A 27,456-nucleotide genomic window follows, 5' to 3' on the forward strand; every position below is an offset into this window, starting at 1 on the left:
TATCCATTTAAATACTATGAAAATCAAATAAATATTTAAATTAAATTTAATAATGAATAGATAGAAACAAAAAACAAAACAAAACCTAATGTATTTAATTCTCAATGCTATAAATAGAATTATTTACAAATTATACTTAAATATATTACAGTATTGAAACATTAGTCTTTTTCCAAGTTTAAATTTCTTAAAAAATACAATAAAATTAGATGTTATGAAAAAAAAAATTAAAATTTAGATATTTGTTAAATTTACAATTGAATACTTCAAATTCAAATAAAATTGTACAAGAAATTAAAGTATAAATACACAAAAGCCAAAAATACTTTTAACTAGTGGGCTTGGGCTAGTGGGGCTAGAGGGATAATCCCAATACGGCGAGTTCAAAGTTCGATCCCTCTGGCCACGTACTGCTTTAAATGGTAAGAATATGTGGCTGTTGCGGGTTTCGGGGGATTAGTCGGTTGACCTCAGTCGCCGGATCCTACGGTTATCAAAGAAAAAAAAAAAGAAGCCGGAAATAAAACAAAACTTAAATTAATTTAAAGTGCACACACTCTATATAATCAATACTATTAAAACATAAACAATTTTTATATCTTACAAATAATCTAGGTGGACCATTTCATTTATTTAATTTTTATTATTTTGACATTATATAATAACTAATCTTACTATATATACAATCATATCTACATCAATATTTTTTAAAAAGATATCCTAACAAGAAAACTTAAACAAACAGATATTTCATTAAGATTATATCCCATAAAAATAGCAATAGAAAATTTATGAAACCTGTAGAATTTTTCAATTATATGAAAAACAATAATTATAATATTATTAATGCAAAAAATTACGATAATAATTAAGATTTTGTGTATAGCAATATATTTTATGGATTCTAATATATTTTAAACTAGATTTTATATAATAATATATTTTAATCCTCATGCTTTAGAAGAAAAAGATATGAGTTCTACTATAAATAGTTTCACGGGTATTACTTATTAGCATACATTCAGACTTTTTAGCTTTCCAACTAAAGTCTAATGTATTTAACATCTACTCAAAGATATTAAAATAGGTACCTCATGTAAAAAGACTTATATTATGAATATAGTAACCATATTTTCATTGAAAATTTTGGCATAAAGTTATGGGTCTTGGTGAGTTTTTAAAAGTTTTCTTTCTTAAAATTTGGTAACAAATTTTTATTGAAAACTTTATTCTTTAGTAATAAAAAATTTATCCAATTAATTTTTTTCAAAGTTATCATATTTGCATATGTTGGCAATAAAATATATTCACATTAGAAAATAGAAATACATAAAGTATATACAAATTTCAATTTTACGTATTATAGTTTTTGATAAACAAAAAATGATCTCACACTTCTAAAATTACGTCCAAATATTAAACTCTCAGTTATAAACTTCAAACCTCAAACTTTGAAATTGAAACCGCACATTAAATATAAGTACATAATGTAAATAAACAAAAGTTGTAAATGTCAATAAATACAGGTAAAAAATACCTAAATATAACACTTTGTGTTAAATCGGATTACATATAAGGTCACTCATCGGTTCAAATGGTAGTTGGATCTCAAGTTTTAGCAGATGTTTGCGGATTTTAAATAATCTTTTTTGAAAATAAAACTGGATTACATATCAGGTCACAGGTTTGTCAGTTAAACTGTGAGTCCGAGCCGGGTTTCAAAACACTGAATATAACTCTTTATTTGTAATATTTATAGGTAGATATGCATTCAATAATTTATATCAAATATTTTTGATAATAATCCCGCGTTTTGAAAGTGCAGATCAAAATCTAGTCAATAAATTTATATCAAATATTTTGATATTTATACTAGATACGCATTATATAATTTATATCAAATATTTTGATAATAATCCTGCGTTTTGAAAGCGCAGATCAAAATCTAGTTAATGAATTAAATTTAGTTCTGCAGCGTGTTAGAGTCATGTATTCCACCTCTATTTCTGGTTTGATGTAGGTCACGAGCGAAAGTGAATCTTTGTTGTATGTTAGATTAATCAAATCTTTTCTTTCAGCCTGTTACATTTTGAGTTGGTTACATAATGGGACACAATTTGACTTATTCTTTCATCCAGAGACACATTGTACATTTGGGACACTTTTTCTTGGCAGTTTCTATGTGTAATGACATCGATGTCCTTAATAAAAATTTCGGTATTTTTTGGTCCCTAAAAAAAGAAACCGGTTTGGTTTGTGGACGGGTTTATGATATCAAGAGCCTTAGTCTTGACCATTGGATGTTGATTTTGTGCTTTCAATCCAAAGGCCGAAATTAAAACTGTAGAATTAGGTCAGTTTGATAAGGATTTTCACGGCATGTCGTACTTCTACGCCGTCCACTAAGTTGTGGTCGGATCTGTGGATTATTCCGTCCACAATTCTTTTTTACTTCGGTTCCGTCCATTTAATTACGGTCAGACCTATAGATTTATTCCGTCCACAAATCTTTTTTACTTCTACTCCATCCACAAAACCTCTTACATCTATTCCGTTCACAAAACGTTTTTCATATATTTCATCCACATACACTTTTTCCCAATCTATTGCATCCACAAAATGTTCAAAATAAACCCCGATGCAATCAGGCTGGTGATAAGGATATCCACAAATCTTCCTTACTTCTACTCCGTCCACAAATCTAAAACTACATGGCGGATGAAAGCGGTGGTGGCCTGGTAGGTTATTACCTGAAAAAAAATAAAAATTAACTTTGGCAAATCTAAAAACTGTGAAATCATGTTTCTGGGTACGAAAAAGTGAATTAAATCCCCAAAAATACCCACAAACACCAATCGGTGTTCTATGGGTTTGAATCGAGAACATAAAACCCAGACAGAGTCGGTGTAGCTATTGAAGAAATTAGTTAGAAGCTTAAAAACCTGGATCCGACAAAAGAAGGTGTAGATTAGGAAGAAACAAACAAACCTTGCATGTCTTGACCTTGAAGAACAGAAGAATGACAGAGATGATGTGATTCAGTGGTTTGGAGGCGAAAAAGGAAGAAGAAAGCGTCTGGTATGTGAGAGAAAATTGCTGCAAAAGGTGTGAGTGGAGAGAGACTGTGAATCTTGAATTAAAAATTAGGGTTGGGAAATTGATTAAAAAAGGTTGGTACAACAAGTAAATCAGACCGATGTGATTTTTGCGTTTTCTATTATATGAGGGCATATATGACATTCACTAGCTCAAAAGGTTGTCACATGTAGAAAATGTCTTGTGCTGAAATTCTAAAGTGATAAAGTGTGTTAGAAAGTAAAAAATTCCTTTATTAATCTCCTTTTAAGACAGAACATGTCTCTTGGCCTTTGTTTATGGTTTTGTTAGGAATAAAGTTGCTCTGATCAAACATTTTTTTTATCGATTGTGTTTTTTCCAAAATAAAGGTGTATTGATTAAAAAAGGGTGTTTTGATTAAAAAACTTTTATCGATTTGTTAAAGAAAAGTTGTCTCTTGGTTTTTGTTTATGGTTTAGTTAAAAATAAAGTTTTTTTTTGTTAAGAATAGTGCTCCAAAAAAATAATTAAACATTTTGTATGTGGAAGTGGAGCACTGGATTTTTAGCAAAAAAAAAAAGTGGAGCACTGGATTAATAAAAGGTTTGATAGTCTTTCAAACATGTCTACGAATTCTTTTTTTTTTAGATTAACAAATGGAATATTTGTGTTAAAAATGGAATATTTCAATCATTTTCATCAAACTTTTTATATAAAATGATCTCCTTTTGCATTTTATCTGTTTTAAAAAGTAATTAAAATTTTATAGAATCAATGAAACAAACTATTTCAGATATTTTATCACGACAATCCAGCTCATTTTGCTTAAATAATAAATATTTACCAAATATTAAATAATTTAATGTATTTTTACAAAAAAATATTGAATTGAATACTACTATATGATACAGTCAAATTTTAGATATTTGTTAAATTTAAACAAATCTCTAAACGAAATCAAAGTAAAAATAGAGTGAAATCCAAAAAAAAACAAAACCTTTTTTTTTGTCAAGTAACAAAACAAAACCTAGAGTATTTAAAACCCCGTCTACACACTCTGTTAGCTTGCAGTCACTACTGAGTCCTCTCACTTCTCAAAACCTCACAAAGCCTCAAAACAATGCCATCATCATCATCCATGGAGTCACTGATCCTCCAACTCCACGAGATCGGCGCCGTGAAGTTCGGAAACTTCAAACTCAAATCGGGAATCATCTCCCCGGTCTACATCGACCTCCGCCTCATCGTCTCCTACCCTTCCCTCCTAACCCTAATCTCCCAAACCCTAATCACCTCCCTCCCACCCTCCACCCACTACGACGTCGTCTGCGGCGTCCCTTACACCGCCCTCCCGATCGCCACCGTCGTCTCCGTCACCAACTCCATCCCCATGCTCATGCGCCGCAAGGAGATCAAGGACTACGGCACCTCCAAAGCCATCGAGGGAGTCTTCGAAAAGGACCAGACTTGCCTCATAATCGAGGATCTCGTGACCAGCGGGGGCTCGGTTCTGGAGACGGCGGCGCCTCTCCGTGGGGTCGGGCTCAGGGTCAGCGACGCGGTGGTGTTGATTGATAGGGAGCAGGGTGGGAGGGAGAATCTGGAGGAGAATGGGATTAGGTTGCATTCGATGATTAGGTTGACGGATATGGTTAGGGTTTTGAAGGAGAAGGGGAAGATTGAGGAGGAGGCGGAAGTGAACTTGCTTAGGTTTTTGGAGGAGAATCGTAGGGTTAGTGTTCCGTCTGTGGAGAAGGTTAAGACTAAGGCTTTGGGGTTTAAGGAGAGGTCTGAGATGTGTAAGAATCTGATGGGGAAGAAGCTGTTTGAGGTTATGATGGAGAAAAAAACTAATCTTTGCTTAGCTGCTGATGTTGGTACTGCTGCTGAGTTGCTTGACATTGCTGACAAGGTAAAGAACTCTGTTCTGTTCTTGGAGAATCGGTTTGGTTAGAGTTTGTATCAAAAGTTGAATACTTTCATTTGTGTTCATGAAGGTGGGACCAGAGATATGTATGTTGAAGACACATGTTGATATCCTTCCTGATTTCACCTCTGATTTTGGCTCTAAACTCCGTTCGGTAATGAATCCTTTGAACAAGTCTTTTCACCATTTTGACTGTTCTTCATTAGCTGGCTTAGATTTAAACCCTTTTAGGATACTCATTGATCCATTGTTATGGTTACTTCAGATTGCAGACAAGCACAACTTTGTCATATTTGAGGATCGCAAGTTTGCAGACATTGGCAACACTGTCACAATGCAGTATGAAGGGTAATGCGTTTGTTTTTACTGTATCTTACTGATTGTCTTTTCAAGTTTTCATAGAGTCTCTCTGTTGTGGTTTGTTTGCAGAGGCGTGTTTAAGATATTAGAATGGGCTGATATCATAAACGCTCACATCATATCAGGGCCAGGAATCGTGGACGGTCTCAAGTTGAAGGTATATTTTTGTATTTATCATTTGGTTATTTCGTTCTTACTAACATTTTTGAGGGCATTCTATGGTTTCAGGGTTTGCCACGTGGTAAGGGTCTGCTTTTGTTAGCTGAGATGAGCTCTGCTGGTAACCTAGCCACAGGAGACTACACTGCAGCAGCGGTGAAAATCGCAGAGGCTCATTCAGATTTCGTGATGGGGTTCATCTCGGTTAATCCAGCGTCTTGGAAATGCGGAAATGTGAATCCGTCTATGATCCATGCAACCCCTGGTGTTCAGATGGTGAAAGGTGGTGATGCACTTGGTCAACAGTACAACACTCCACACTCCGTGAGTCCTCTCTAAACCTTTACATTCATAATTAGTATCTGAACCAGAAACATAAAGTCTGTATTTTTGTCTTGTCTTGTTTCAGGTGATTACTGAGAGGGGAAGTGACATTATAATCGTGGGAAGGGGGATCATAAAGGCGGAGAACCCTGCAGTGACGGCTCGTGAGTATCGAGATGAAGGCTGGAAAGCTTACGTGGAGAAATGCTCTCAGTAGTTTCGATTCTGTGAGGTGGTTGAGTTTGTGTTCTGATGCTATTTTGTGTGAGTTCTGTGATTCATGTGAGTTTTAAAACTCATGTCTCGTTGATTTGTAATTTGATCTCAAATCTCAAATAAGTGTGAGCGTGGAGAGCTATTATCATATGGTTATGTATTTGCTTTGAGAATCTCTCTTTAATAAAATAAAACGTTACCGGTTTAACAACAAAAATCGCTTATGTCACTTCCTAATTACATCTTCAACCCAACTCTATATTTTCCTCCAAAATAGAAATAATCTGGTTTTATATTTTAGTCAGGATATATTATACATAACTAAAGTATAAATAAATTTTAAACATAAAACTTTATAAATATAAACTAATTTTATGTTTATATTGATGATTTATAGATTTTTTGATAGTTTTAGTGGTTTTTATCAGTTTAGTAACTTTGATATTTAATTCGACTACATTACTGGTTCATGATCGAATATCGAACCGATTTATTATATCCAATCCGAGTATATAACTAGTTCATGGTCGAATTCCGTCCAACATCGGATTGGTCTGGTTTTAAAAATACATATTTGAACAAATTTTCTGCTCAAAAAGCTTGGTTATATTCTAATACTTTTTATTTAAATTAAATTTCTGCGTATTAATGTAATGATTTATTTTGCTGTAATGTAAATCTATTAATATATTAATTTACTGCGAAAAACGTTACCAGAAACGAAATACACGTGGATCTATCTGATTTGCTGTGGAGGCGTACGTGGCTTTATTGCTGACGTGGACGAGAAAACTAGAGATAAGATTTTCCCAGCGATACATATATAACTTTTTTTTTTTTTCTGATCAGAAAGAGAAACAGAAAGATGAGATCTTTTTACCAACCCTAAATTACTCTTCCACCTCGCGATCAATTAAGATTCTTCCGATGGATGTTTCCATAGATTCCGATTACAAACTCTGTGGTTTCCTCCGCGCTGTCGTCTCCGTCGATTCCCCGCATGAACTATCGCTAGGCTCCTCTTGTTTCATCTCCAATGATGGTTTCAAATCCGATAACGGCTTGATCTTATCCCTCATCAATTCCACCTCCGATCCCAAATCCCTAGCTCCGGAAATCGCCGAAGGAGATCAGGATGTTGATGATAATTGCGGATCGGAGAGTACACCGAAACGCCGCAAGACTCAGAGATCGAAGAGACGAGGCTCCTCGGGAAGCAGAAGCTTTTCTCCGGACGGACAGGGGAGGAAGAAGAAGACGGTTAGGAGGAGTCTAGGTATGGTGAATGGAAGCATAAGCGTAGTGCATCAGCTTCACGCTTTGGTTGGTAATAAATGTTTGAAGACGGTGTGTCGAGTGGTGAAGGCTGATAAGTGTGAGAGTGGAGAGGAGAGAGCTGTGGTGTTGGTGGATGTTTTCTTACCTGTTGCATTGTGGGCGGGATGGCAGTTTCCTAGGTGCCACGCTACTGCTGCTGCCTTATTTAAGCACCTGAGGTAACTTAGTCCCCACCTTATATAGCTTAGGACTGTTTCTTAACCGTACTTGTATAGGTTTAGGGTGAATAAGTGATGAATGCTTAAAACAGAAGTGTTTGTGTGACTCTGATGTGTCTGCCTCACGTGTCTTTGCTTTTGAAATCTACTGTTAGCTTTGTTTATTAAAGTTCACATTTTGCATAAACAATGCGTTTTCTTGTTATCAATATCTGTCTTCCTTTGATATCTAGGCAAAGTTCTGAGACGATCTCAATTGGAACTTAGTCCCACCTTCTGTAGCGTAGGACAGTTTCTTAATCCTACTTGTGTAGGTTTAGGGAGAATAACTGCTGATATGATGAAACGGATTTGGGTGTGTGATTCTGATGTGTGCCTCACGTGTAATTGCTTTTGAAATCTACTGTTACCTATATTGATTAGGGTTCACGTTGCGTAAGCAATACTGTTTCTTGCTCCTCCTTGTTGCTGATCAACTTTGACTATGTTTAGGAAAAGTTCTGAGGCTATTTCAATTGGACTAAAAAGTTTTATACTTTGTAATACTGAGAATATCTGTAGAGGATGGAGTAGTTTTTTCCCTTTTACTTATGTATCTCTTTGGAAATGCATCATATGCTATATGAATGTGAACGTCTTTTGTGAATTAGCGTGAAAAGTTGCAATTCTGGCATTTTATTAATGTATTCCAGTTCTCTGCAGCTGTGACTGGGGACTGAGAAGCTCAATCCTTAGCGGGGGAAGCATTTGGGAAGAGGTCAATGGAAGAATAAAAGCCATCTGGAATCTATTTGACTGCCATGTGTTTGATTGCAAATTACAATGTAATGCCCCAGATTCTCCAGGAAGAAGATTATTTAAACTGCATGAAATTTTTCAGAGCTTGCCCAGTCCAGGAAATAATGGTGTCTTTGATTCTTCTAGAGTATCACCATCCACTGACTCTTATGCATCTGGTATTTGGGATCTCCCAGATGACGTTTTAACCAGCATTCTGATGAAACTTAACCCGAAAGACCTTGTCAGCGTTGCAGGAGTCTGCCGTCTGTTTAGATCATTGGCCTTCCTAATTGTGCCATGTATGAACCTTAAACTATTTCCTCATCAGCAGGCAGCAGTTGGTTGGATGTTGGAGCGTGAGAGGAAAGCTGAGGTTTTCTCACATCCCCTATACTTGGAATTCAGTACTGAGGATGGGTTTAGTTTTTACATAAACGTTGTGTCTGGTGATATAACCACTGAGGCAGCCCCCATGGTCAAGGATTTTCGTGGGGGAATGTTCTGCGATGAACCAGGTTTAGGCAAGACGATAACAGCATTGTCACTTATTCTGAAGACGCTGGGAACAATGGCTGATCCGCCGGAGGGACTTCCTGTAATTTGGTGTACACATAAAAATGACACAAAATGCGGTTATTATGAGTACACAAGTGACCAGATCACTTCTAACGGCATGTTAGCAGTAAAGAGGTTTCTAAGTCCATCTAGCTTTCGAAGCCAGCTTTCTCTGGAAGCCTTTGGTCCGTTGCTAGAGTCAAAATCTTTGCCGCTTAAGCAAGCTAGCCTGATTGGTTCAGATGGTCAAACTTCTGAGTCTAAGAACGCAAACTTTGAAAACGAATATGGAACTATCCTTGATTTAGAAGATCAACGTAGACGGAGCCTGGGTGATGTCAAAAAAAATCTCTTGCATGCATGTAATGGCGCATCTGAGCTCTCTGAAGTGACGGAAGCTAAAAGAAATGGGACTTGGAAGAAATTTGGTAGGATAACTGGTTGTAAGAGAAAGGGTCCTACTGGTTCGGATGTGGAAAGCGATATTTGGGTACAGTGTGATGCTTGCTCAAAGTGGCGGAGAATAGTAGACGAAGGTGTATCTGTTACTGGTTCTGCATGGTTTTGTAGCAACAATGCTGACCCTGCATATCAGAGTTGCAAGGATCCTGAAGAATTATGGGATAGATCCCAACCAATAAATTACTTGCAAGGTTTTTATGCTAAGGGAGCTTCTGGTGAAGAAATTGTGAATATCTCCTTCTTTACCAGTGTCCTTAGGAAACACAAGGCTTCAGTAAATAAACATGTAAATAATGCGTTAATCTGGCTTGCTAAACTCTCTCTTGAGCAGCTCTCACTGATGGAAACATTTGGCTTACCAGGTCCACCTGAAAATGTCCATAGATACCAGAGATTATTTCACGCATTTGGTCTAACGAGTAGATTTGAAAAGGGTGTCACGAGGTGGTTTTATCCAAAGCTTCTTGAGAACTTAGTATTTGATTCACCTGCCCTCAAGGTTGCTCTCTGTCAGCCGCTGGATGCAGTTAGATTGTATTTGTCAAAAGCAACTCTAGTTGTCGTGCCTGCGAATCTAGTTGATCACTGGAAAACACAAATCGATAAACATGTCAGCCCTGGTCAGCTACGTATCCTCGTTTGGACTGACAATAAGAAGCTTTCTCCGCACAACCTGGCTTGGGACTATGATGTTGTGATCACAACTTTTAGTCGCTTAAGTGCTGAATGGAATCCTCGGAAGAAGAGCCCATTGATCCAAGTGCATTGGCTGAGGGTCATGCTAGATGAAGGACACACTCTTGGTTCTAGTCTCAGTTTGACAAATAAATTTCAGATGGCTGTTTCTCTGACAGCTTCTAGTCGTTGGTTACTGACAGGAACACCAACCCCGAACACGCCAAATAGCCAGCTTTCACATCTGCAACCTCTTTTAAAGTTTCTTCACGAAGAAGTATACGGAGACAATCTAAAATTTTGGGAAGCTGGGATCCTTAGACCATTTGAAGCCGAAGTAGAGGAGGGTCGTTCTCGTTTACTTCAGCTGCTTCAGAGATACATGATATGTTCTAGAAAGAAAGATCTGCGGATGATTCCTCCATGTATCAAGAAGTCGACGTACATTAATTTCGTCCCAAGGCATGCAAGAAGCTACAATGAACTAGTGGAGTCGGTTAGGCGTAATATCTTATTAGCTGATTGGAATGACCCGTCTCATGTCGAAAGTCTGCTTAACTCTAAACAGTGGAAATTTCGAAACGCTACCGTAAATAATGTCAGACTATCTTGCTGTGTGGCTGGTCATATTAAAATGACTGACGCTGGTCAGGATATTAAAGAGACAATGGATGCTTTAGTTGAAGGTGGTCTGGACGATTCGACCGAGGAGTATTCTTCTATTCAAAATTGCCTTATTAGTGGCTGTAACTGTAAAAGGTATGTCTTAAATCCAGTATTGTCATTACTCATTCGTTTAGAACATTTGACACTAGTATCTGACTTTTCTTAATCTTATAATAGATGTGGGGAATGGTGCCGACTGCCTGTAATCACTCCATGTAGACACTTGCTATGTCTGGATTGTGTTTCTCTTGATAGCGAAAAGTGTACTTTTCCTGGTTGCGGACACTTATATGAGATGGAAACTCTGTTGGCTCGGCCAGAAAACCCAAACCCAAAATGGCCCGTGCCGAAGGATCTTATTGAGTTACAACCTTCATATAATCAGGTAGATATGAGTATAAATAAACCATCTTATAAGGTAAGGATTTGAACATATATAAATACTCTCTTTATTATGCAGGATGACTGGAATCCTGACTGGCAATCTACGTCTAGCAGTAAAATCAGTTATCTCGTGGACAGAATGAAGAAGTTACATGAGGGTAATCTTAAAAGCATTTCGTCTTTCAACAAAAGTAGCTGTGACAACCTTGAAGAGAATACCCATGGTACCTCGAAAGCCTTTTTGGGGCAAGAATTCCATGAGCATGATTTGAGATCTCAGATGGTACTTGTTGATAAAGTTCTGATTTTCTCTCAATTTCTTGAGCATATTCACGTGATTGAACAACAGGTACGAATTTACTGTTTATTTCGTTAAGGTCATTGTTTTTCCTTCAGTTGTGTTTGAAAGCTTTGAGCAATGGTAAATCATGCGTTTGTAGTTGGAAATTGCTGGCATCAAGTTTGCTGGAATGTACAGTCCAATGCCTTCGTCTAAGAAGGTAACGTGCCTTGTTGATTGTTTTCTTTGTCTGCTTTCCGCTAGACGGATAACAACTTTCGATTACAATTTTTCAGATGAAAAATCTGGCCATGTTCCAGAATGATGTTGATTGCATGGCACTTTTGATGGATGGAAGTGCTGCGCTAGGTCTTGATTTGAGCTTTGTAACACATGTGTTCCTGATGGAACCAATCTGGGATAAAAGGTATGACTCTGAACAAATTTTTCATTCAGCTCACAGGTTGTAGATTTGAATTTTTTTTTTTTTGAGTTTTGTCGTTACCATACATTTCCTTTTGTCAATGATTTATCCATAAAAAAATTATGTGGTTTGCTGATTCCTATATATGTCTGAATAAATGAACAGCATGGAAGAGCAAGTTATCAGTCGTGCTCATCGGATGGGCGCAAAACGCCCTATTTATGTAGAAACGCTAACCATGCGTGGCACGATTGAAGAGCAGATGATGAGATTCCTAGAGGTACTATTGCTTCTTTCTCCGTTCGCTCTGCAATTATTTATTTAGTCATAAGAACATATACTTTTGGGTGAAGGTCTGAGTAGGATATAATCAGTGTGTCATTGTGTTTCTATCACTGGACGACTAAATTCTCCATGTGTGCTGTTGTTTTAAGCAGGATGCTGAAAAGAGTGATAGATTATCCAGTGGGGATTACGTGAAAGTGGAGCAAGAGACAACAACACGAAGCAGCAGCAGGCGCACCCTACATGATTTGGCAGAGAGCAATTACTTGTCCCATCTTATCTTTGTTCGATCAGAGGGCAACACATAATGACTTCATCTCTAAATTATCGTAGTTTCATAAGGGTTTTGCAGCTTTGCTTCTTGGAGGGCTTAAATATCACCATTTTTATTGTGGTATCAGTAACACCTAGATTGATACTAACACTTAAGAGTTCAGAGAAATAAAGTGTGATGTAGTTTTAGTTATTGAGAAAACTTATAGAAATCAGTGATTTTGTATAAATTACTATAAACTTACAGAAATCAAATGATTTTTCATTTTCAAATCAAAAAACTAACTAACATCCTAACAATGTAACATATACATACTGTGAATAATCTTCCTACATCACTATCAAAATCATCTTTCAATTTCATTCATTTTCTAATAAACTAGGTGATAACCCGCACCATGTGCGGAGTGAGTAGATTTAAATAGATTATCATTTTTAGTTAATATATATTAATTTGGTAAAAGTTGTAGAAAGAAATTCTACATTTTTTAAAATAAAAGTTTAAACAAAATTGCACGTTGCAGTAATAAATTAATTTTCATTTGCTTAAACTTGAATTTTTATTTGTTTAATTGAATTATAAGTCTTGGAAGTGAATTCATAAGAGTAATCAAATACTAATATAATAAAAATTATTAAGTAAAGATAAAACGAAACATAAGCAATAGACTAATAAAACTTTGAGAAATCAAATATAAGAAAACAAAAATAAATTAAAAGATATTAAAAAGGTAGTGGAAAAGATGTTTTGAGAAGGAGACAATGGTGAGGAGATGTAGCTATGCGGGCTAGTATTTATATATTCAAGGTGCCTAGGTCTAGGGTATATTCGATATCATTAATTGGCACAATCAAATTTCATATTTCATTTTGAAATCTGAATATATTACTTGCACTTCTTCCTTATCGCATACTATTTGGTTGTTGTATAATAGGAAACAAACAACAAATTTGGTCAATCATATTACATGTAAAAATCAATCGGTGACAATCACATTTATATTCTTAGTTTAACGTGATTTACAATTCAAAAATGACCTTAATTTGACATGTATTAATTTTCGAATCAAATGCCATAATCAAGGTAGATATATTATTAAGATCATGCATTAGGTCACACAATACAATTCATATTTGATGTTTAGACACCTAAATTAAGCGAATCAATGAACTAATTAAATTATGAATCTATTTTCCCGTGATTGCATTACCTTTTAAAATTTTTATTGACAATTCATATTTCCGTTTGCCATAAAACGATCAAATAGTTTTGCATTAAGGAGAAGCAATCGATTTTAAAAAAATAATATTGAATCCTCTTTTGGCAATTTTAAAAAGTGATTCAAGGTATCACCGATAGATATATAATATCATTAAAACTATATTATAAACCCCTTGAATCAAAATACTATGATGAAACTTAATAAGCCACAATGACTCAAACATTTCCGTGAAGAAATAAAATTTGGTTTCTCTATAAAAAAAATTATGGCAAAGGAGAAGCAATCTCTATAAAATTTCCGTGAACCCAAAGAAATAAAATTTGGTTTCTCTATAAAATTTGTTTTCTCTATAAAAAAAGTTATGACAAACTGATATTCACAAGTTTAATCATTACATTATGTTATATAAACACTAATATAATAAATTGAATTTTGTGATCTGCCATCGTTTTTAATAACTTTACTGATGATTTTATATATGTTCCAAAGAAAACAAATATATATAAGGTTAGTTTTTAATATTGCTCCTCGAATAATAAAAAGGGGATATCATATAAAATGGACCAAGTGATATTTTTCTGTTATCGTACCTAAATAAGATTTTTTTCTATGTCCGGAAATATTGATTTATAGTTATGTAGAACATCTTCTTTTTTTAGCAAGTAGAATTTGCGTTCCAATTTAACTTAAAACTTGCCTAAACACAAAATATAACGAATTATATCAACCAAAATTAGGGAATTCGGCCAAAACAATCCTGAACTTTTCAAGAATTGCCAAAAGAAACATGAACTTTAGGGCTGACCAAAAAAAACACAAACTTTTCATTGACTTTAGAACTAGTTAACAATGTTTTCGTTGACTTGCCAATTTAGCACGCCGTCAGCAAATTTAACAGAAAAAAATAACATCGTTGAAAGTTGGTGTTAAATGAAACGACGTCGTTTTGAAATGAGATGAAACGACGTCGTTTTACATGATTTGAAAATAAAATCAAGTAGACCACTGGGTTCGAACCCAAGTTGTTTAGATAAAATAACAAAGTACTTTAGTGGTACATTAATTGTATGTACTAACACATTTACTTTTATTTAGTACTGATTTTGAATATAAAAAATTATCTAAAAACTTAAAAAGATCTTTAAAATTTCTAAAATTGAAAAAATAATTCCAAAAAGAAAAAAATTCATTTTTCGGATTTTAAAAGAAATTTGAAAAAATAAAAAAAAATTCGAAAAAATATTCCAAAAAAAGTTATAAAATATTTCGAATCTGAAACATATAATCAGAAAATATATATATATATATATAAAAAAATTATTACTATTTTTAAATGTTTTTATAGTTTCTGATTATATGTTTTCAGATTTGAAAATTTTTATCCCTTTTTTTGAAATTTTATTTTTTCCAATTTTGTTTTTCAATTTTTCTTTTTATAATTTGAAAAAATGAAAAATTTTATTTTTTGGCATTTTCTATAAAAAAAATAAAAAAATATTTTTAATAAATTCTGATTATTTTCAGATTCGATTTTTTATAACTTTTTGATATTTTCGATTTTTTTTTATTTTTCGATTTTTTAATCTGAAAATGAAATTTTTTTTTTGGAAATTGTTTTTAAAAATGAAAATGTTGGAAGATTTTTTATTTTTTAAGGAAAAATAAAATTTTATTTTTACTTTTAGTTTCAAAATTAATTGTAAAAAAAAATTCTTTATTTTCATATTTTGGAATTTTAGAGACCGTTTAAATTTTTAGAGATTTTTTTATATTCAAAATCAGTACCAAATAAAAGTAAATGTGTTAGTACATACATTGAATGTGCCACTAGCTTAGTGGTAAAATACCTTGCCATTTGATCCAAACAACCTGGGTTCGAAACCCGGTCTCTTCGTATTTTTATTTTTAAATAGTGTAAAACGAAACGACGTCGTTTTACTTAACGCCAACAGTTAACGTTGTGTTAACGATGTCTTAACTCTTGTTTAACGGTGTGCTAATATGGTCAGTCAATCGTAAGTTTCTAAATTATTTAAATAAGTCAACGAAAGTTTAGGTTTTTATTGGCCAGACAAGTGTACATGATTTTTTTGGCAATTTAAGAAAAGTTCATGATTTTTTTGGCCGAATTCCCACCAAAATTATGTAAAGTATGTCATATTCATATTATATAATCAATGTGCTTCCCTTAAGTGTAGGCGTTACATTTACTTGATATGAGACATTAGCTGTATAATTCAAAATTTCATCATAAACTTAACTTATATACTTTTGCTGATGCTGCAAAATAATTGATGGAAAGAAAATCAATTACTTTAATTCCATATATTTTAAATTTGAATTGACCACCACCAGTTTTGAAATCAATTACTTTCATTATGTTGACCGAGCCAAATGAAGATAAACATGTTATTCCTTTATGTAATTCACAAATTTTAATCGAGTTTAGTAAAGATTTTATATATGTTCAACATAATAAATATAATATAACTGATGAGACCATTGCTAAATAAATATATCAATTTGTATATTTATCAATAAGTATATTTTTGTGCTAAGAGTAAAACATGTAAAATATATATATATATATATATATATATATATATATATATATATATATATCAAAAGAAATAAATATGAAAAAAGTTCAATCTGACATATATATATATATATCAAAAACTACTTCAACGTCACATTATAGACGATAGTTCTGAACAATCGACTTGCTTGCAAAGAGTATACTAATTTAAAATTTTATTTATTCATTATGAGACCATTGCTAAGAGTGGATCATGAAAATTATTTATTCTTAAATATTAATTGATAAGAGTATAACACGTAGAAAATGGTTATACAACCAATCGAATAACGTTACAATCTGGTTTATATATAAAATTCGTTTGATTAACTAAAGTTAATGCATCTATTCGTTTAGTTATCGTCCTGCGAGTCTTGTAACATATCAAACATCAACTTTTATAATTAATATGTCCAATGGCATTTCATTGTAAATATTTTAGTAAATTATGTCCAATTTAATAAATGGTTTGAGAAGGATTATGGAGTTGCCACATCAGTAATGGCATTTTGGTTAATCACACATCAAGTAAAGGTTAAATATTAATAGTGCTTCTCAAATAATAAGAAAGGGATGTATCCAGTGACAAATATGATAAATTGAGAATTTTATATACCTTTTCAATTGTCTTGATTCTCACAGATCTTGACAAATAAGAGAATTTTAGTAATTTTCTTCTTTCATCATTTTCTTCTTGGCTGATTATTTTGAACAGACTCCAGAAATCTAACTTTTCATTCCAATTGGAGAACATTCATTATCTTTATAATTGTTTTTTTCTTAATTTTCTCTTTCACTCGCTATGATCCCTCTTTTTAACAACCGATAAAAATTTATGTTAGATTACAACTATATAGCTAGGGTCGGACGGGTACTTATTTTCATTTTTAATATAAATGAATATTATTTAAATATCTATTGATTTATATTTTAAATATTTATCATATTTTCAGCAATCAAATAGTTTATGTGCTGTAAAAATAGTGATCCGTACTTGTTATTAAACATTTGACAAATTAAGATTGACCTATTGATAGTTTGAATAATACTTCTTGTAACATGAAATTATTTGCCAAATGTAAAAAGAATTTAAATATTTTGATCATATATAGATAATATGGTAAGATTTAGATACGTTAGAAAAAATATATTTGGTTGTAATATTAAACATTGTTTTACAAGTAATTCAAAGATATTTAAAGTTCTGTATTAAATTTTCTTGTTGAAAATAATTAATAACAACCAAAATGGTTAAACATTTATTTTAGAATTTCTTGAAAAAAATATAATCTTAGGGGAGATTTAACTATATTAAATTAATATTCAGTTACAAATATTTCATCTTGTTCTATAAGTAGTTTAAATATATTTAAAATCTTAGAATATATAGATTTTATTGTTCAAAATAATTAATGGTAAATTAAACATATATTTTAGGAATATTCATAATATTGTTAAATATTGAATTTAAATTTGATTTTTGTTCAAAATAACTAATGGTATTGTTAACATCGATTTTAAATATAAATATTCTTAAAAATCAGCTCATTTATTTTAGGAAATATATTAAATACGAAAATTAAGCTGAAAGTAATTTAGGAAATTGTTTAATAAATAGGAAAAGACAATGATTACTTAAATATATGTTCATTTAATTATTTCAGTGGCATGTAATTATAAATAAAAGTGAAAATGAAGGGGTATTTTATATGGGTATTTCTCTTTTAATAATATAGATAGATTTATGGATCATTTATTGTACACAAAATATAAAACGATAAATTTAATGTTAGATTACAACTGTATAATTCATGGATTACATAATCAAAAGGCACATTCTTTTTTCTTGTCGGCTGAATAAGAACATCAATTCTATTAAAACACAAGTATGACCAATTGATATAAGATTGTGTCCAGCTTAAAATATAACTGCATCTAAATGATTATCTAAATATATCATGTAATCACTTTAGTAAAATAAATTTATAGCTTCTATTTATGTTCCATAATTTTCTGATCTACGTAATATACTATGGTTATAAGTGATCCAACAGTTTTTAAAGATTTCGGTCAGATTCTCAAAGACGAGGACAAGAAGTTGAAGTGGGTTTCGTCGACGGTAATATTGAGTACGGATCCTAAAAGCATCTCCAATCATTAATAATCAATGGGTTTCTTAGCAATAATTTTTTTTTTAAAATAAGAAAATTAAGAAAAAAACAAGTAAAACTGTAAAAAGTATCTTAAATGTGATATTATTAGTAATATTATTAAGAGGGAAATAAGTAAAAACAGGTAGTTCTATGTTTTAAAATTTATTACATTTTCATAAAAAATATAAGGAATATTATTACCAGTGACAGCTAGGAGTGGGCATTCGAGTTCGGCTCGGGTATTTTGGTATAAGGATATATAATCCATTCGGGTACTTTTGTACTTCGGATTGGATTCAAGTATTTTTAATTCGGATTCGATTATTTCGGATCGGGTTCAGATATTTAGATTTTAAAAGAAAAAATAGATTTTTTATTTTTCAAGTTTCTTGCAATTTAAAATATAAATTTCACTTAACTGACTTTTTCTATTTTTTATAGATTGAATGATTAATAGATTTAGAGATAACATTTAAAATATATATATATATATATATATTAATTTGGCTATTGTTTTAAACTTTAGATATAAGTTTTGTTAATAAATAAAACAAAAGTTTGACATGCATTATAAATTTATAATGAATATCAAATTATTTTCTCCATAATTATATATCTTAAATATATGTAACATCAATATAAATATTTTAAATAAAAATAAAAGATGTAAACTAAAACTACTGTATAAAGATAAGTATACATATGTTTGGATATCCATTCGAGTTTAGGTATTACCTATTCGGATTCGAATATCTGATCTCTCTTAACTTAATACTCATTCAGGTATTTTGCTATTTTGGTTTTGATTTTAGTTTGGGTTTTTCTAGTTGAGTCGGGTTGGGTGCGGCTTTGGTATAGGGTAAAGTGCTCACCTCTGTTTTGATCACTAACGTTATGATTATCATGCGTACACGTGTTGAGAACTTACGTCCAGAGCCGTGCCTAAGGTGTAAGTTTTGAGGCATTGGCCTCAGGCCCCTCTCATATTTATCATTTTTGGGGCTCCAAATTTACAGATATTCATAAACAAAATGTCAAGATAATTACCTAAAAAACAATGTAGTCTTTTAATAATTAATTTTCGAACATTCATCTCTATTTTTATTTATTATTGTGGACACTTACCATCTTTTTAATGTTGAAAACTTCTTCTCTGTATAGGATTTAAATACACATATGTAAAATTTCTCACTAAACAAATATAACCTCTTTTGCCATTAGAAGTTTGTATAGTTTTTCTTTCATATAGTAATTTGAAAATCTAAAATTAATATATAGAAATTATTTTTATTTACCTTTTATATTAAAAGTTATTATTACGCTAATATTACTATTTTTTGAATAAGCTAATATTACTATTTTGTTATTATTTAAAATAAAATGAATTATTTTTTGCCTTAGGCCCCAAATACTCTACGCACGGCACTGCTTACGTCTGTCGTTTAGTGACACAAGGATGGATATTCCATTGTTTTTTTCTTCCTTCCACCATCATCGTCAACAGATCAAATGGATCAACTTTGATCTCACCACCAGTAATCGAGTTTCTTTCTCCTCTGCTTCCACATCGAGCTTCCATTCTTCATGGCTTCTCTGGCGACAAAAATGATTCTTCCCTCGGAGAATGGGTACAGAGCTTGGGAGGACCAGACCCTTTTCAAATGGCGCAAGAGAGACCCTCACGTCACCTTGCGTTGCCATGATTCCGTCGAAGGTACAACTAATCCCTGAGAAAGACTCATCCTTTCCATCGAAAAAGAATCTCAATTGCTGAAAGAACTGATTTTTAATCTTCATACTCCCTTGAATGTGCCTCATGATAGCTAAAGTTAGGACCTTTAGTTACTGTATAGCTAAAGTTAGAACCTTTATTTACTGTATGGCTGCAAGTTAATCTCTAACACTGTGTTCGTTTAGAGTTATGGTTTAAAGGGACTACTACTAACTCAGTATAATGGCGTTCAATTTTTTATATGATTGTGTATAGGATCTTTGAGGTACTGGTACCAGAGAAACAACGTGGATCTCACTGTATCAAAATCTGCTGTTTGGAACGATGATGCTGTGCAAGCTTCTCTTGATAGTGCTGCTTTTTGGGTCGACGGGTTACCCTTTGTTAAGTCTTTATCTGGTTACTGGAACTTCTTCTTGGCTCCTACTCCTGCAAATGTCCCGGAGAAGTTTTATGATGCTGCGTTTTCCGATTCGGATTGGAAAGCTTTACCAGGTTCAAAACAAAACACCCTGAGAGTTGGTTCTTCTGTTGTTCTATTCTATATATCATGTTTTTGAAATGCTTCCTTGGTTTTACAGTTCCTTCCAATTGGCAGTGTCATGGCTTTGATCGGCCTATTTATACCAATATTGTGTATCCTTTCCTGAATGATCCTCCTCATGTTCCTGAAGATAACCCTACTGGTTGCTACAGGACTTACTTCCAGATTCCTAAAGATTGGAAGGGTATGTGGATATATCTAACCAAAGGAGAATTAATATTTTCTGTTCCATATCTTTTGTATGATCTTTTCTTTCCCATTTTCATTAAAAAAAAGTTTTGTCTTTCTGGCAGACAGAAGAATACTTCTTCACTTTGAAGCTGTAGACTCCGCATTCTTTGCTTGGGTGAATGGCAACCCTGTTGGGTACAGGTAGGTCATAGGTGTGACATGTCCCTGAGAGGACTAGCCTCCATTTTGTTTATCTTGCTATGTGCTCTTCTTTAGACCTGTATATAGAGAGGCACAGTGTCTTTTTTAAAACACAGCTGGAGTCTAAACTGCTTAGTCGAGTAAAAATACGACGTATGATAATTGATAGAAAAGATGTGCTGAAAATTTAATGTCAGTTAACAAAAAGGTAGAACATAGGAAAAGAGGCTGCATTTGCTGAAAGTTAGCGTTCTATGCTATGTACCACAAAATGTAGCATTTCACATAGAACATCATCTTGATTGATAGGGCCTAGTTAAACCATGAGCCACAGAGAAAAGTCTCTTTCTACTTCAGTTGTGTACTCTTTTTGGCAGCAAAGTTCAGAAGTAATATATTAACAAAACTGTTTTTCTTCTTTCTCTCAAACCAGTCAAGACAGCAGATTACCAGCTGAATTTGAAATATCCGACTATTGCTATCCATGGGACTCCGGGAAACAAAATGTTCTTGCTGTCCAAGTCTTTAGATGGAGTGATGGTTCATACCTTGAAGACCAAGATCATTGGTGGTTGTCAGGCCTTCACCGAGACGTGCTTTTGCTAGCAAAGCCCAAGGTTCATACTCTTGTCTTGTTAACAGCTTTATGTAAAATTTATTCATTGTCTCTACCATATACTAGCATTGATGAGCATAATCGGTTAACTTCTATCTATGCAGGTCTTCATTGCTGACTACTTTTTTAAGTCCAAATTAGCAGATGACTTTTCATACGCGGACATCCAGGTAGCCTATCCTAGAAGTTGCTTTCTGTGATGCAATCCACTTAAAACAACTATGTACTTTGTTATACTTAAATTTCAGTGTTTATGAACTTTTAGGTTGAAGTAAAGATAGACAATATGCTGGAGTCCTCAAAGGATCTTCTTCTATCTAACTTCATCATAGAGGCTGCCGTATTTGATACTAAAAGATGGTACAAATCTGGAGGATTTAGTGATGAACTTTCTCCCAAGGTGGCTAATCTGAAGCTTAATCTTTCTCCAAGCCCAGTTCTTGGATTTCATGGTTATTTGCTTGAGGGAAAACTGGATACTCCAAATCTCTGGTCAGCAGAACAAGTAAGCAGCTCATTGTCTATCGCTATTGACTTCCTGGTTCAGCCACCTAAATTTTTAGCTCTGCTTCTCAGGCATGCAGTAGAGTACTAAACTAAAAATAATGTTAGTTAGAGACAGTAAAATGAGAAACCTTAATGAAATGTATCAGGTTAGTACTTTTTGTCGTCTGTGGCTTTTAAGGAAAGTATGGATTAAAACCCTGCCGATGTCATCATTTTATAATGCATTCAGATTCGTCAAGTTGATTTAATTTGGCCTGGGCATTTTTCCTATTTTTAATCAAATTCCAGTGTTGGCTCTTTGCTTAAAACTGGTATGGTTGTCATAACATTTTTTTTCTAGTACTTTTTTCTTGATAACGTTTAACTCGAAGTGACATTTCCAAAATTGTAATGGACATTTGAAAAGAGATGTGTCAGTAAAGTATTGTGTTCTGATGTAAGTTACATAGTTTATGTACGGAAACCGAATTACTAACTCATATGTTCCTGTTTGGTGTTTGTTTGTGCACAGCCAAATGTCTACATCCTCGTTGTAACCCTGAAAGATAAATCTGGGAAACTCCTTGATTCTGAGTCTAGCATTGTTGGCATTCGCCAAGTATCAAAGGCCTTCAAACAGCTTCTTGTTAATGGACATCCGGTCATGATTAAAGGTGTAAACAGGCATGAGCACCACCCACGTGTTGGAAAGACTAACATAGAGTCATGCATGGTCAAGGTAACATGGTTTTACTTCTCTTATCTAGATTTGCTTTTTCCCTACCATGATTTATTAAAATGCCATGTGATTTATACCTGATACTGTTCCCAGGATTTAATCATGATGAAAGAATACAATATCAATGCTGTGCGGAACAGTCATTATCCTCAGCATCCCCGCTGGTATGAATTATGTGATTTGTTCGGCATGTACATGATCGATGAAGCCAATATAGAGACACATGGTTTTGATCTTTCTGGACATCTGAAGCACCCTACAAAAGAACCAAGCTGGGCAGGTGCTATGTTGGATCGTGTAGTTGGGATGGTCGAGAGAGACAAGAACCATGCCTGCATAATTTCTTGGTCACTGGGAAACGAAGCAGGCTATGGGCCTAATCATTCTGCCATGGCAGGTAACTATATCTTCCTTCTAAGAAAGCCTCTGAGTGTTGTCTCTTTCTATGTGCTGTACTTTTGGTATGGAGAAAAAGTGTTATTATCTTCACTATTTTCTTTTCCTTGAGTTGATTTTTTGGTTTAAAGTGTTACTTGATTTTAAATCAATAAAATTCTGTAAGTTAAGATGTGGCCAGAATGCTGAAGTAAGAAATTATATGAAGAAAATTTTGAAATATTCTTCAATCCTTATTGCTTGCACTTCTGATATGAGTTCCCAGTTCCATCCCTTTTATCTTACAGCTATTGTTGTTTAACTTGTGGAACAGGTTGGATTAGGGAAAAGGACCCCTCACGGTTGGTACACTATGAAGGTGGTGGTTCCAGAACAGATTCTACTGATATAGTCTGCCCTATGTACATGCGGATTTGGGATATTGTCAAGATTGCACTTGATAAAAGTGAATCACGTCCGTTGATATTATGCGAGTATGTGATATCAGTTTCTTTAGACTTCTCTTCATTTTTTCTTTAGACTTCTCTCCATTTCCCCTTATAGCATGACAGTTATAGCATCACCGTTTAGATTTCATGTTGTCCACTTGAGAGATTTTCTTCTCAATGAAATGCAGGTATTCACATGCTATGGGTAATAGCAACGGGAATATAGACGAGTACTGGGAGGCAATTGATAATACCTTTGGCCTGCAAGGAGGCTTCATATGGGACTGGGTTGACCAGGTTCCTATCTTGAACTTCAGTATAAACAGATTCGTCATACAATAATACCTCTTAACAAATTACTTAAAGCCTGTCATCTCTTCTATTTATAATCTCAAAGTTGTTATTCATGTAACATCTATCTTTGGTAAGATTCTATAGGTGTTAGGCCACTGCAGTAAAGCCATGCAAAAGTGTTAGAAAAATATACCCTTCTTTGTTAATTCGTGTTTAACCATGAGTCTTTCGTCATTCAGGGTCTATTGAAGATGGGGTCAGATGGCATTAAGCGTTGGGCTTATGGAGGGGACTTTGGTGACCAACCTAATGATCTGAACTTCTGTCTGAATGGGCTTATGTGGCCTGACCGAACGCCTCATCCAGCACTCCATGGTAACATCTTGATAGAGTTAGGAATCACAAAACAAAACCAAAGGCTTTTAGAAATTGGAACAAATCGAACTTGAAAACCTAAATTGTTAGAAACATTTCCTATGGTAAAGCCTACAACAAAGCTTTGCCAATATCCCTACAGAGCTCTCTCTCTCTCTCTCTAAGCTTGGATGAGTCTCACAACCGAGATCGCATCCTTATACTAAAACGTAAAAGCAAAACACTTTAGTAAAAAAACTAATAAGATATAAATAATCCTAAGTAGCATAAAACTGAACCAAGTAAACCAAGGAGTTCATTCCAAAGCACGCCCTTCCAAAACAATGAAATCATCCTCATCCTCATCCTCATCCTCATCCTCTTCGAAATCCAGATGAGGTGGAATATCAGTCAAAACTTGTTGGTTTCCACAAACAAGTTTGTGCTGTTGTTCCATAGAAACTTGAGGTTGGAGGAGCTTGAATATGACAACTTCTCCCTCTGTATCACTGTCAAGAACCTCTGTTGCTTCATCTTTAAATTCGTCAACCTTCTTTATGGCACAGTGGTTTTTTCTTATAGGGATCACAAAAAAATCTGTAGACGTTTCTTGAGATACTTCAGATATCGTGCTCACTTGAATTGCAGCAACCATTTCTGTTAGCCTCAAAATTTGATCTAAAACATTCTTCAGACCAGCTTGAGTACCATCCAACTTTTCACCCAGAGTTTGTTGTGAAACAAAGATATCCATCCAATGCTCTCTCTCTAGCGTGGATGAGTCTTACAAACGAGATCTCTCGTTAAAGATAAGCGCTAAGGAAAGAGTTAAGAAATTGAAATCCTAAATACTTTCCAAAATCAAGAAATATCACTTATTGTTCAATAAAGGAAACATAAATCTAAAACGTATCACATCTGTTTCCATTTTTCTAATACTAGACCATGTTACATTTCTCCTATGGTATTAATTTTCTTCTGTTTGCATATTTGCTTAAGAGGTCAAGCATTGTTATCAACCAATCAAGGTTTCATTGACTGATGGCACAATAAGGGTACAAACATAATATACTTCAACTAAGTTGGCTTAGCTTTGGTGTTTATCCTATATATGCAACTCAGACTTTTATCTTTGCAGGTAGCAAACGCTTACTTTTTCAATACAACAGAAGAGTTGGAGTTTAGCTGGACAGTTCATGGGGATGGTGTTGAACTTGGATCTGGGACTCTCTCTATTCCTGTGATAAAGCCACAGAATAGTTTTGATATGGAGTGGAAGTCAGGTCCATGGTTTTCTTTATGGAATGACTCAAATGCTGGAGAATTGTTTCTGACAATAACTGCCAAGCTATCAAATCCTACCCGTTCACTTGAAGCTGGTCATCTCTTGTCTTCAACGCAGATTCCTTTATCGTCAAAGAGAGAGATAATACCACAGGTAGTTCCCTTCATCTTTCTTTTGGAAAGATCTTTCTTCATTCTGCTAGAAAATATGAAGTAGTGACAGTTGTAAGTGACCTCACATTGTAGGTGATAAAAGAGAGAGACTCTGTCATCACTTGTGAAACTGTTGGAGATTTCATTAAGATCAGTCAGCAAGGTTCATGGGAGCTAATGATAAATGTCCAAAAAGGAGCCATTGAAAGCTGGAAGGTAAGTTTTTCTTTCTATAGGTTCCCCAAGTTAATGATGAAGTTACGGTCTAAAGTGTGATATAACCGATTATAACCAGTTTCTTGATTTATTCAGACCCATTTGGGGTTTAATAAGAATAGCACAGGAAGAACTACAAGATGAAAAATGAAACCTAAGTAGCTAGGGAAGTGGAAGAAACAAACAAAGCATAAACTACTAAACTAAACAATGAATTTAATGAGTGTTGGAGATTTGTTTCTTGGTTTGTGTTTTTATGAAAGCTGCAGACTCAATTTTTCCAACTTCAGTAAGATGTTTTGGTTTTGAAGATATTTCAAAATGACAGGTGCAAGGAGTTCTACTTATGAATGAAGCTATACTGCCATGCTTCTGGCGAGCACCTACAGACAATGATAAAGGTGGAGGTGACTGTAGTTACTTTTCAAGGTGGAAAGCAGCAAACTTGGACAATGTTGAGTTCATTGTTGAAAGCTGTTCAGTAAAGAGCACCACTGATAAAGCCGTTGAGATAGAGTTCATCTACCTTGGTTCTTCAGCTTCTGAGTCTTCAAAATCAGACGCCTTGTTCAAAGTCAATGTGACATATATCATCTATGGTTCTGGAGATATCATCACAAATTGGTATGTAGTCCCAAACTCTGATCTTCCACCGCTACCACGGGTTGGTATAGAGTTTCACCTCGAGAAAACACTGGACCGTGTGGAATGGTATGGAAGAGGTCCATTCGAGTGTTACCCAGACCGAAAATCAGCAGCCCATGTGGGGATATATGAACACAACGTTGCGGACATGCATGTACCTTATATTGTTCCAGGAGAATGTGGGGGTAGAACAGATGTTAGGTGGGTGACATTCACAAACAAAGAGGGTGTGGGAATATATGCTTCAACATATGGTAGCTCTTCTCCAATGCAGATGAATGCTAGCTATTACACAACCGATGAGCTTGATCGTGCAACGCATGAAGAGGATCTTATCAAAGGACAAAGCATTGAGGTAGTAATCTTCCCTTGTCCATTGATCCTCTTGATGAGATTACTTTGTGCTTGAGTACTTGAGTACCAACTAGCCTCTATTGTTTGTTTTTCTGTTTGGTTTTTTATTGTGCAGGTGCATCTGGACCATAAACATATGGGTATTGGAGGAGATGATAGCTGGACCCCTTGTGTTCATGATAAGTATCTGATTCCACCAGAACCATACACATTCTCTATCAGGTTGTGTCCCATTACCGCAGCGAGTTTGGTCTTGGACATGTACAAGGATCAGCTTCCCTGCTAGAATCTCTTCTTTCATATGAGTTGAATGCTATGCAACTAGACTTGAGAGTTTTAAGTGAAACATAATTTCTGTGTGATATTTGTTCTCGACACTAAGTTAATGTCAGGAACTTATCAAATACCAAACAGAGAGACTTAAGTCATTAGATCCAACTTAGTGTTCCATCTAAAGCCTAAACACATAGGACACAGAAAGTAGTGGGATATTGATGTGGGGGAAAAGCCACTTTAAGATGGGTGCTTTCCCAATAAAAGGGGTCCCCTCACCCACTTAGAAAAAT

At 34.1% G+C, this 27,456-nt stretch overlaps 3 protein-coding genes across 3 annotated transcripts; all 3 read left to right on the forward strand.

The window, feature by feature from the left end:
• Nucleotides 1–4,104: 4,104 nt before the first annotated feature.
• LOC130510705 (uridine 5'-monophosphate synthase-like) lies at nucleotides 4,105–6,260 on the forward strand. The gene is made up of 6 exons (XM_057007284.1): nucleotides 4,105–4,969; nucleotides 5,055–5,138; nucleotides 5,250–5,332; nucleotides 5,414–5,501; nucleotides 5,573–5,827; nucleotides 5,913–6,260. Exons 1-6 carry the CDS (start codon nucleotides 4,178–4,180, stop codon nucleotides 6,042–6,044), a joined length of 1,434 nt encoding a protein of 477 aa, XP_056863264.1. The 5' UTR covers nucleotides 4,105–4,177; the 3' UTR covers nucleotides 6,045–6,260.
• Nucleotides 6,261–6,883: 623 nt separating this feature from the next.
• Nucleotides 6,884–12,604, forward strand: LOC130511748 (F-box protein At3g54460-like). Its single transcript, XM_057009280.1, has 8 exons — nucleotides 6,884–7,539; nucleotides 8,242–10,770; nucleotides 10,855–11,062; nucleotides 11,138–11,410; nucleotides 11,502–11,561; nucleotides 11,638–11,768; nucleotides 11,931–12,045; nucleotides 12,203–12,604. The coding sequence occupies exons 1-8, from the start codon at nucleotides 6,971–6,973 to the stop codon at nucleotides 12,356–12,358; spliced, it is 4,041 nt and encodes a 1,346-aa protein (XP_056865260.1). The 5' UTR covers nucleotides 6,884–6,970; the 3' UTR covers nucleotides 12,359–12,604.
• A 7,163-nt stretch (nucleotides 12,605–19,767) lies between these two features.
• Nucleotides 19,768–27,318, forward strand: LOC108854229 (uncharacterized). The gene is made up of 17 exons (XM_018627743.2): nucleotides 19,768–19,991; nucleotides 20,265–20,504; nucleotides 20,591–20,737; nucleotides 20,847–20,925; nucleotides 21,359–21,542; nucleotides 21,646–21,711; nucleotides 21,807–22,046; nucleotides 22,560–22,766; nucleotides 22,860–23,163; nucleotides 23,476–23,635; nucleotides 23,779–23,887; nucleotides 24,124–24,259; nucleotides 25,238–25,293; nucleotides 25,377–25,676; nucleotides 25,769–25,891; nucleotides 26,220–26,891; nucleotides 27,006–27,318. Exons 1-17 carry the CDS (start codon nucleotides 19,862–19,864, stop codon nucleotides 27,174–27,176), a joined length of 3,324 nt encoding a protein of 1,107 aa, XP_018483245.1. The 5' UTR covers nucleotides 19,768–19,861; the 3' UTR covers nucleotides 27,177–27,318.
• Nucleotides 27,319–27,456: the final 138 nt, after the last annotated feature.

The sequence above is a fragment of the Raphanus sativus genome, chromosome 4, assembly GCF_000801105.2.
Source record: "Raphanus sativus cultivar WK10039 chromosome 4, ASM80110v3, whole genome shotgun sequence".
Lineage (NCBI taxonomy): Eukaryota > Viridiplantae > Streptophyta > Magnoliopsida > Brassicales > Brassicaceae > Raphanus > Raphanus sativus.

What these genes read in the sequence shown, in the direction of transcription:
- LOC130510705 (XM_057007284.1), top strand. Translation starts at nt 4,178, where the DNA reads ATGCCATCATCATCATCCATGGAGTCACTGATCCTCCAACTCCACGAG. An exon ending in TGCTTGACATTGCTGACAAG is followed by an intron (nt 4,970 to 5,054) that starts GTAAAGAACTCT and finishes GTGTTCATGAAG; the next exon opens with GTGGGACCAGAGATATGTAT. An exon ending in TGGACGGTCTCAAGTTGAAG is followed by an intron (nt 5,502 to 5,572) that starts GTATATTTTTGT and finishes CTATGGTTTCAG; the next exon opens with GGTTTGCCACGTGGTAAGGG.
- LOC130511748 (XM_057009280.1), top strand. Translation starts at nt 6,971, where the DNA reads ATGGATGTTTCCATAGATTCCGATTACAAACTCTGTGGTTTCCTCCGC. An exon ending in GCCTTATTTAAGCACCTGAG is followed by an intron (nt 7,540 to 8,241) that starts GTAACTTAGTCC and finishes AGTTCTCTGCAG; the next exon opens with CTGTGACTGGGGACTGAGAA. An exon ending in TACAACCTTCATATAATCAG is followed by an intron (nt 11,063 to 11,137) that starts GTAGATATGAGT and finishes TTTATTATGCAG; the next exon opens with GATGACTGGAATCCTGACTG.
- LOC108854229 (XM_018627743.2), top strand. Translation starts at nt 19,862, where the DNA reads ATGGCTTCTCTGGCGACAAAAATGATTCTTCCCTCGGAGAATGGGTAC. An exon ending in GCCTCATCCAGCACTCCATG is followed by an intron (nt 24,260 to 25,237) that starts GTAACATCTTGA and finishes TATTTGCTTAAG; the next exon opens with AGGTCAAGCATTGTTATCAA. An exon ending in TCAAAGGACAAAGCATTGAG is followed by an intron (nt 26,892 to 27,005) that starts GTAGTAATCTTC and finishes TTTATTGTGCAG; the next exon opens with GTGCATCTGGACCATAAACA.